This window comes from Semicossyphus pulcher, unplaced genomic scaffold (assembly GCF_022749685.1).
Source record: "Semicossyphus pulcher isolate SPU_LCO1_2020_fin unplaced genomic scaffold, fSemPul1.0.p SCAF_10, whole genome shotgun sequence".
Classification (NCBI taxonomy): Eukaryota; Metazoa; Chordata; class Actinopteri; order Labriformes; family Labridae; genus Semicossyphus; species Semicossyphus pulcher.
In genome coordinates, this window is record NW_027211604.1 from 9,618,633 (window position 1) to 9,626,645 (window position 8,013).

General features: G+C 41.4%; 1 protein-coding gene across 1 annotated transcript; it reads left to right on the plus strand.

The window, feature by feature from the left end:
* Window positions 1–236: 236 nt before the first annotated feature.
* LOC138604585 (short transient receptor potential channel 2-like) lies at window positions 237–6,027 on the plus strand. Its single transcript, XM_069676533.1, has 13 exons — window positions 237–251; window positions 635–1,327; window positions 1,427–1,627; window positions 1,716–1,880; window positions 1,996–2,170; window positions 2,277–2,477; window positions 2,578–2,740; window positions 2,841–2,933; window positions 3,235–3,427; window positions 3,512–3,639; window positions 3,717–3,789; window positions 3,873–3,990; window positions 5,147–6,027. Exons 1-13 carry the CDS (start codon window positions 237–239, stop codon window positions 6,025–6,027), a joined length of 3,099 nt encoding a protein of 1,032 aa, XP_069532634.1.
* Window positions 6,028–8,013: the final 1,986 nt, after the last annotated feature.

Sequence of the window (8,013 nt, forward strand, 5' to 3'; positions counted from 1 at the left end):
ATTGTAGTGTGTTATTGAGTTTGTGGGTACTGATTCCGTGCAGTCAGCCGGTAGCACATGATCGTAGGACACCAAAGTGCTCAGTTCTCATCTTATCGGAGCTGGTGCCAAGATCTCTTACTTTCATCTCTGAGGCTTAAAATAGCTGGATAAAAAAATATTTCCTGTCTCTAGAGAATATGATTGTGTTTTCACCGTAGGATCACTGCTCAAAACCTTGCCGTCTTTCGTCTGGAATGGAGAACCTCACGGTAAGAGAAGTTTTACATTATTTGTTGAATTAGCCTCTTAATAGATCAGACTTTTAATGATAGGTAAAGAGGCTACATTCCTTGTCTTTATCTAAAGCTACTGTGCTCAGGGTATACTCTTGATAGCTGAACACTACTGTAATTTAGTTATGTGTTCCTTGATAAACCTTATAACGCGTGTCTTTGATCATGCACTCATTTGTAAAATTTGCTACCCTGTTGTGCGTCCTCTAATTTAGCACAGAATGTAAACCTTGGTTCAGGCTTTAATTTCGTCAAATTGAATTGTAAGTGTCATTTTTACCTGATACATAATTTCTTGTAATATTTGGACTGGACATCTAATCCTGCCGACAACTGTCTTTTCTTGTCCTGTTCCTCAGCCGGAACAATGGCGCGAGATTATGAACAGGAAAATGCGGTTCCCTCCGGAGCTCATCGGTGCCATTCAAGAGGGGAAAATTAAAGTGCTTTGTGGACTGTTGAAGACCGGCGATGGCATCATTCGCCAGCTGGATGAGTCTGAGGATCGCCAGTGGAGGGAGGCCCTTAACCTGGCAATCCGTCTTGGCAACGAGGATGCAATGGATGCCCTCCTGCAGGGGGTCAAGTTTGACTTCCGGCAGATTCACGAGGCCCTGCTAGTCGCTGTAGACACCAACCAGCCCAAAGTGGTTCAGCGTCTGCTGGACCGCCTGGACCAGGAGAAAGGCAACAAAATGGATGTGCGGTCTTTCTCTCAGGCCATCTTTGACCACTCTATTGACAACTCCCAGTTTGCCCCTGGTGTGACCCCTCTTACCTTAGCCTGCCAGAAAGATCTCTATGATATAGTCACCATGCTTACCCAGAAAGGTCACGTCATCCCATGGCCTCATAAGATATCCTGTGCCTGTCTGGAGTGCCGGAACGGCCGGCAGTATGACCTGCTCAAGTTCTCCTTGTCTCGAATCAACACCTACCGTGGCATAGCCAGTCGCGCTTACTTGTCCATCACCTCTGATGATGCCATGCTCAGAGCTTTTAGTCTCAGCAGAGAGCTGCGCAAGCTCTCGCAAAAAGAGCCAGAGTTCAAGGTGTGGTGACATTCATATATATTCCCAGTTGCTATTGGTTTTGTAATGTTGGTCCTCCCTGTTGTTACCTGACTCTGCTGTGGTGCGTCTCTCCTACAGCCTCAGTACCTGGGCCTGGAGGAGCTTTGTCAGGAGTTCGCTGTTGAGTTGTTGGGCATGTGCCGCAACCAGAGCGAGGTAACCACTATCCTGAACAGCTGCGGAGACCAGAGTCAGGACGCCTTAGAAGAGCAGGCCTTTGAGAAGGGAATACCCAACCTGTCGCGTCTGCGACTTGCCGTGACCCACAACCAGAAGCAGGTAGGCAGATGCCCATTGTCAAAACATATCACTGAGTGCATGACTATTGCAATTGATGCATTATCTACCCCTTTCTGTTTGTTTGCAGTTTGTGGCCCACCCAATCTGCCAGCAGGTTCTATCATCTATTTGGTGTGGGAATCTGGCAGGTTGGAGAGGCAGCAGGACGGCCTGGAAGCTGCTTGTCTCTGTGGGAATCTTTCTTACCATGCCTTTCCTCAGCCTGGTCTACTGGATCGCACCAAAGTCAAAGGTCCCATCATATGAAATTCGAGATGAGAGACTTTTAATTCGGGAAATGGAAAGATCACCACGAACATTCACGTGTCTTGGCCCTGGCAAGTCATCCTCTTTTGTGTTCTCTACAGGTAGGAAAGATTCTCAAGATTCCTGTGATCAAGTTCCTTCTCCACTCAGCCTCCTATCTGTGGTTCCTCATCACGTTACTTGGAGAATCAATAACTATGGAGATGTATCGGGACAAATTTGCTTCCCGGCAGCAGAACATTCTGCACAGCTCCATCCACATGGTGTGGGTGGTCGGTAGGTTCTCTTATAACACCCTTCTGTTATGTAATAACAAAGAACTGTAACACCTGGAAATGGTTTAAAACACGTTGTAGGGTTTACACTCTTATGTCTTGTGTAGGATTCTTCTGGTATGAGTGTAAGGAAGTGTGGATCGAAGGGTTGCGCAGTTACTTCCTGGACTGGTGGAACTGCTTGGACGTGATGGTGCTCAGCATGTACCTGGCGTCCTTTTCATTACGAGTTCTCATCATGCTTAAGGGATACTTTGTCTGCAATGATCAAAGCGGCACAGAGGAGTGTATCTACTTCACTCAGACCGGTGAGACTATGATATCAAATTGTTCATCCAGAATGATTATAGGAGATCTTAAAAGTTCTGAATGCTGGACTGGTGTGTTTGGTGATTGTGTGTCTTGCAGTGCGCGACGACTGGCATCAGGAGGACCCCCAGCTGATTGCGGAGGTGCTGTTTGCAGTGACCAGCATGTTGAGCTTCACACGACTGGCATACATCCTGCCAGCCCATGAGTCTCTGGGAACCCTGCAGATCTCCATTGGGAAGATGATTGATGATATGATGAGGTACAAGCGCTTTTCATTGAGCCGACTGCCAATTGTGTTTTCGTCATTTCCGAAATCATGGTAATAGACAGGGCCAATAAAAATATTTTCTTCTTTTTAGATTCATGTTTATATTGATGATCATTGGAACAGCCTTCCTCTGTGGCATCAACAACATCTATGTTCCTTATGTCGTCTCTCCACATCTGGGCAGGTGAGGCTGTGGGATCTTTAGCTTCTCCTACTATTGTTTTGGGGTCTTCAGATATGACTTCAGGTTAACAAAATGGGCACAAATCAATGAGCATTTTTAAAGGAATAATTTGACATCTTGGCAAATTAGGTCCAACATCACTCTTATGTCCGAAGGTTATAAAACAGGCACGATTAGCAATTAGCTTAGCTTAGCATAGCATGACAACTGAAAACGGGGAAACACTATACAGTGTGCTTTCATTGTGTGAAACAATTACCCATTTCCCATCTTACTAACTCACTCCATTGTCCTGCTTTAGGTTTAACGAGACGTTCCACTTCTTGTTTTGGACCATGTTTGGTGTGGCTAATCAGGACTACGTGGATATGCCACAGTTTGCGTTGGCAGAGTTTGTAGGAAGGATTCTGTACGGCATCTTCACGCTCGTCATCGTCATCGTCCTGCTTAACATGCTTATTGCCATGATCACCAACTCCTTCCAGAAGATTGAGGTAAAGAGATATTTTTTTACGCTATACATGCAGCAAAAGCAGAAACCAAAGACTGCCAGTGACATCCCAAAATGTTTATTTCAGGATGATGCTGATGTTGAGTGGAAGTTTGCAAGGTCAAAGCTGTACCTCAGTTACTTCAGAGAGGGCCTCACCATGCCCGTGCCTTTCAACATTATCCCCTCACCCAAAGCTGTATTTTATATCGTAAGGTGAGCTTTAAAACACTGCAAGGACTGCTTATTGTTTATCTATTTTTTTAATTTATTATTTTAAAATTCTCTTTCAGGGGTATCTTTAGACGTATCTGCTGCTGCTGCACCTGTAACTCTGAAGAAAAATACCCCCCTATAGCCTCTATGGTAGGTGTGTGTGTAACGCTCAGATGTACAAAGTAGTGTCACTGTGGTTCCAAAAATCATCTTTTACTTTTATCTGTTTTAAGACCAATGATAAGGGATCTGAACACCCCAAGTTACCTTACCGGCAGCAGGTAATTGGAGCTCTGGTGCAACGCTACATTGAGTCAGCTCGCAAGGAGTTTGAGGAGACAAAGAGGAAAGGTAAACAATGCACAAATCTGTCTGAGCAACAGTCAAACCTGGACTTATGTTTAGTTTTGTCAAAATATCAAGAAAAATGTAAACATAAGAAGGCAAATTATGTTATCAACAGATAATGAAAATATTTACTTGGGATCACAAGATAACAGCATTTGAAAAACAAATGCAAACATGGCCTTTCTAGGCTTACATATAACAGCATTTTATTGGATAACGTGTCTGTATCTGTATCACAGTCATTAGTTATCTCCTGTTAGCTTAAGCAAGTTATACTGAATTAACGAACTATAGGCTGCTGCGGTAGAATAACCTCAAAAGTGCTGCCTTTCTAGCTTCTAACTTTCAAGGCCAGCTGGTGAGCTTAAATTATCACTCAGCATCAAAGTGAAGAGCCAGTTAGCAACTGTAGCTAGCAACTGTTTGGCGTAAAAACTTTAGACTCTCTTCTTCAAAAAGTGTTTTTCCTTCTCTAAACTCTGCATTAACTACCGAAAATTGGTTGCTGCTGCTGCTGCTCAACACTTGGTCTTTAATTTTAATGCTGAGTAATTAGCAGAGCCTAGCTGGTTAGCAGGCTAGGCTAGTTGGGTAGCATGTGAAGCTTTGTTAAGCTAAATACAGAAACGGATGTTAGCTTGAGTTTCTGTGTTCTATTAATATTGACAGCTACGTATAGGTTATATCATTGATTTAGAAAGACTTTAGATATTTAGATATTTTTGCTGCTCTAACTAAATGAAGCTAACTGGCTGAAATGTGGTATCAAAGGTCTGGGGCAGTTAAGGGGTAGGGCAGGAGGCATGTGACTTCCATGAAATGTTGTATTATGAAATTAAAATTGTTATGAAATAAGTTTAATTCAGACAAAAACACCATAATATAAAGGAAACTTTTCGAAATGGTACACAAAATATTATATTATATTTTGATTTGTATATGTTATTTAAATCAATCACTTTTAGGCTCTGTATTAATCTTTATGTTTTAAAATACAACTTCAAAGTGCCAATTATTGAAAAAATTATTGACTTGACAGAAAGCTTAACAGTCAGTTTTTCCTACACAAACAGTTTCAAGCCTGTAGAAAATGATTAGCATCATTTATCACTAAAGGGCCGGCATGCTAGGTTGTGATTGGTGTATTCTCTTCCCTCAGATATTGGTAATCGGATCACTGAGCTGAGCAAAGCAGTTTCCAGGATGCACAATGAGATGAAGGTGATCCAGCAGCTTCTGATAGACGATGGACACTCTGCAAGCGATGCTCTGAACAAGGAGGGCTCATCCATACTGGGGAAATACATCATTGGTGCAAAGAACAATTTCAGAGGTTTTAACAGCCGACAAGATGACAAAAATACATCACTAAAAGTTACAGTGCACCAAGGAGAGGAAGATAAAGAAAAGGTTGACACGGATACTAAACAGGAGTCAGACACTCAACAGAGGCAGGTGAGCGATAGTGGAGCAGAGCGATCACAGCCTGAAACAGACTGTGATGTGGTGAAAATGGAGGAAGGTAGAGCTGAAGCAGGAGATGAGACAGAAAGTGAGAAAAAAGATCAGATGGAAGCAGACAAAAACAGAAATACTGACAGTGAAGTGAAAGAGGAGGTGGTGGCGGGGACACGTTTTAATAATGTAGAGGAGAAAGTAAATGAGGCCACACAGGATGAGGAAGAGAAAACAAAGGAAGGAGAGACACTCACAGGGGCAAAGGCGGGTGAAAGAGACACAGAGACGACCCCCAAACAACCTAAAAGCTTCAAAGTCAACATTGAAAACACAGACGCACAGAGAGTTGTCAACAAGTTCAAAGACATAGAGTTGCAAGAAAGAAAGGTGGAGACAAAAAGGATGATTGGTAGAAAGTTTGAGTATAATGTACCAGAGATGTCTGGTGTTAGGGAGAACAAAGAAAAACCTGGAACCAAGAAAACGATCCCGTCACCTACGGGCAGCAGCAGCTCCCAGGACACAGGCTTTGGTTCCCAGGAAGGTGAGGGATCGATTGACGGAATATTAGTGACACCGTAACTTTAGCAATGTACGTTTTAATGGACCACACTGACATTTTTCGGGGTTTGACTAATTTGTCACCGTAACCAATATGTGCGAGGAGGTTTTGAGCTAGGGCTTTAGCTGCACCAATTTGGCTGTTTTACTGAATGTGTTAGAATGTCTGTTAGCTTTCTGTCCTAAACTCTGATCCAAAGCCACACATATAGCCACAGTGACACAATAACCTATAGATACTAAAGCACCAGCAAATGAAATGTGAGTTCACTTACAGGCTATTTTCTAAACTATTTGTCTATGCTCATGAATTTGTATTGAGCAGACTTTCATATTGCGAGTGTATGACTTGTTTACAGTTTAAAAAAACATCTTCAAGCAAATGTTCAGCAGCACAATTATAATTTTTTTTTTTTTTTGCATCAGTACAACAGACTTGTAAATTAGTAAGTTTAAGAGGTACTGGTTGGAGAATTTTGTTGCTGTTAGCCTGGAAGCCAGGCTAGCTTAGTCTTTTGTTTCCAGATTTGCTAGGCTAAGCTAACAGCCTGCTAGCTTAAGCTTCATAATTACTGTACAGACATAAGGGAGGTATCTATCTTCTCATCTCCCTTTAAAGAGAAAGCAAATCAGTGTATTTCCAAAAGGGTTTAACAATTATTTTTACCTGAATCGGTTTATGTAGTATTTTTAATGAAATGTATGTCTGCTCAAAGTCCAAAAACCTGTAGCTTGCTAGCTAATTCTGTTCCCGTCCTGAGGGAGATAAGTGAAATGTTGTGTTCGTCACACAGAGGACAAGAGATGTTCAGCTCTACCCTTAAAAGCTCTATACAAGAATTAATTCTTGGCAAACCTTATGTAATTTTTCCCTCATCACTCAGTTATTGATCTATAACAAATTAGATTTTCGTATTTTTTTAAATTAATGCTGAATTTTTCACACTTACTGCCGAGCCTCTGTACACCTTAGATTCAGCACTCAGAGTTTTCAGTGATCATTGTACCATAGCTAACTTAAACCACTTGTACCATAGCTAACTTAAACCATTTCCAGTGGTAGTAATATAGGGTTACAGTGCCTTATCTGTAGAAAATAACATTAAATACTGTTACTTTGTGCTGTCTCTCTGCTCTTTTCACTGCTCAGAAGCACAGAGCCTCTGGTTGTTATTCTGGTTAATAATTAATATTCAAATATCAGAAGTGACACGCCTTGTTCTCTATCGGAATTTTATACTGTTAAGTTACCTTTAACAGAATTAAAGCAAACGAAAATAAACTTTCTCTTTGCGTCTTTTTTTTAACAACATATTGTCTGTGGTCATTAATTAGTGTTGCTTTAGTGTTTCTGTTCTCTGCTACAGTGTGACAGAGCAGGTCTCAGCTTGCTTTACACGTACTGCTCCCATGAGGCCGCACAGAGGAACACACTAGTTCATTAATTCATCATCTGCAGCATCACCTGTCTCAAGACACAATGCTTCCACGCTCTTCCAGTGGAAAAACACCTGTGCATGCGGCCCTTTGTTGCAGCATTTCATTGCCACCACCATTTTTGTTACTTTGAGCCTCTTCTGATCTGCAAGCTTCACAAGATAATTATAACATACTTTGTCATCTGATACAAAAGCCTCCAACATTGTTCAGCAGGAGAATAAATGAATGTTTTATCATCCTCCTGTTAGAGCAGCTGTTTGAGCATCCTCTGCGATGAAAAGCCTTCAATCTTGCCTTCAATGTCCTAATAAACAAAAAATTCTGTTTACTACTTTACCAGTATTATATAGCTCGTTAACGTTAGGATGGAGAAGATACTTTACTTTAGTAAATGTAACGGAATACTGTTAACAAATACAAGTATCTTAATAACAATATATATATATATATGCTCAGGTCTTTGTCTGTAATTTAAGATTTGAATATTCTCGACAAACTTGTAATAAACACTGAGACTCAATTTAATACAATTGTAAAAAAAAAAAAAAAAAAGTTCAATAGCCCACA

What these genes read in the sequence shown, in the direction of transcription:
- LOC138604585 (XM_069676533.1), top strand. An exon ending in GTCTCTCCACATCTGGGCAG is followed by an intron (nt 2,934 to 3,234) that starts GTGAGGCTGTGG and finishes GTCCTGCTTTAG; the next exon opens with GTTTAACGAGACGTTCCACT. An exon ending in ACCCCCCTATAGCCTCTATG is followed by an intron (nt 3,790 to 3,872) that starts GTAGGTGTGTGT and finishes ATCTGTTTTAAG; the next exon opens with ACCAATGATAAGGGATCTGA.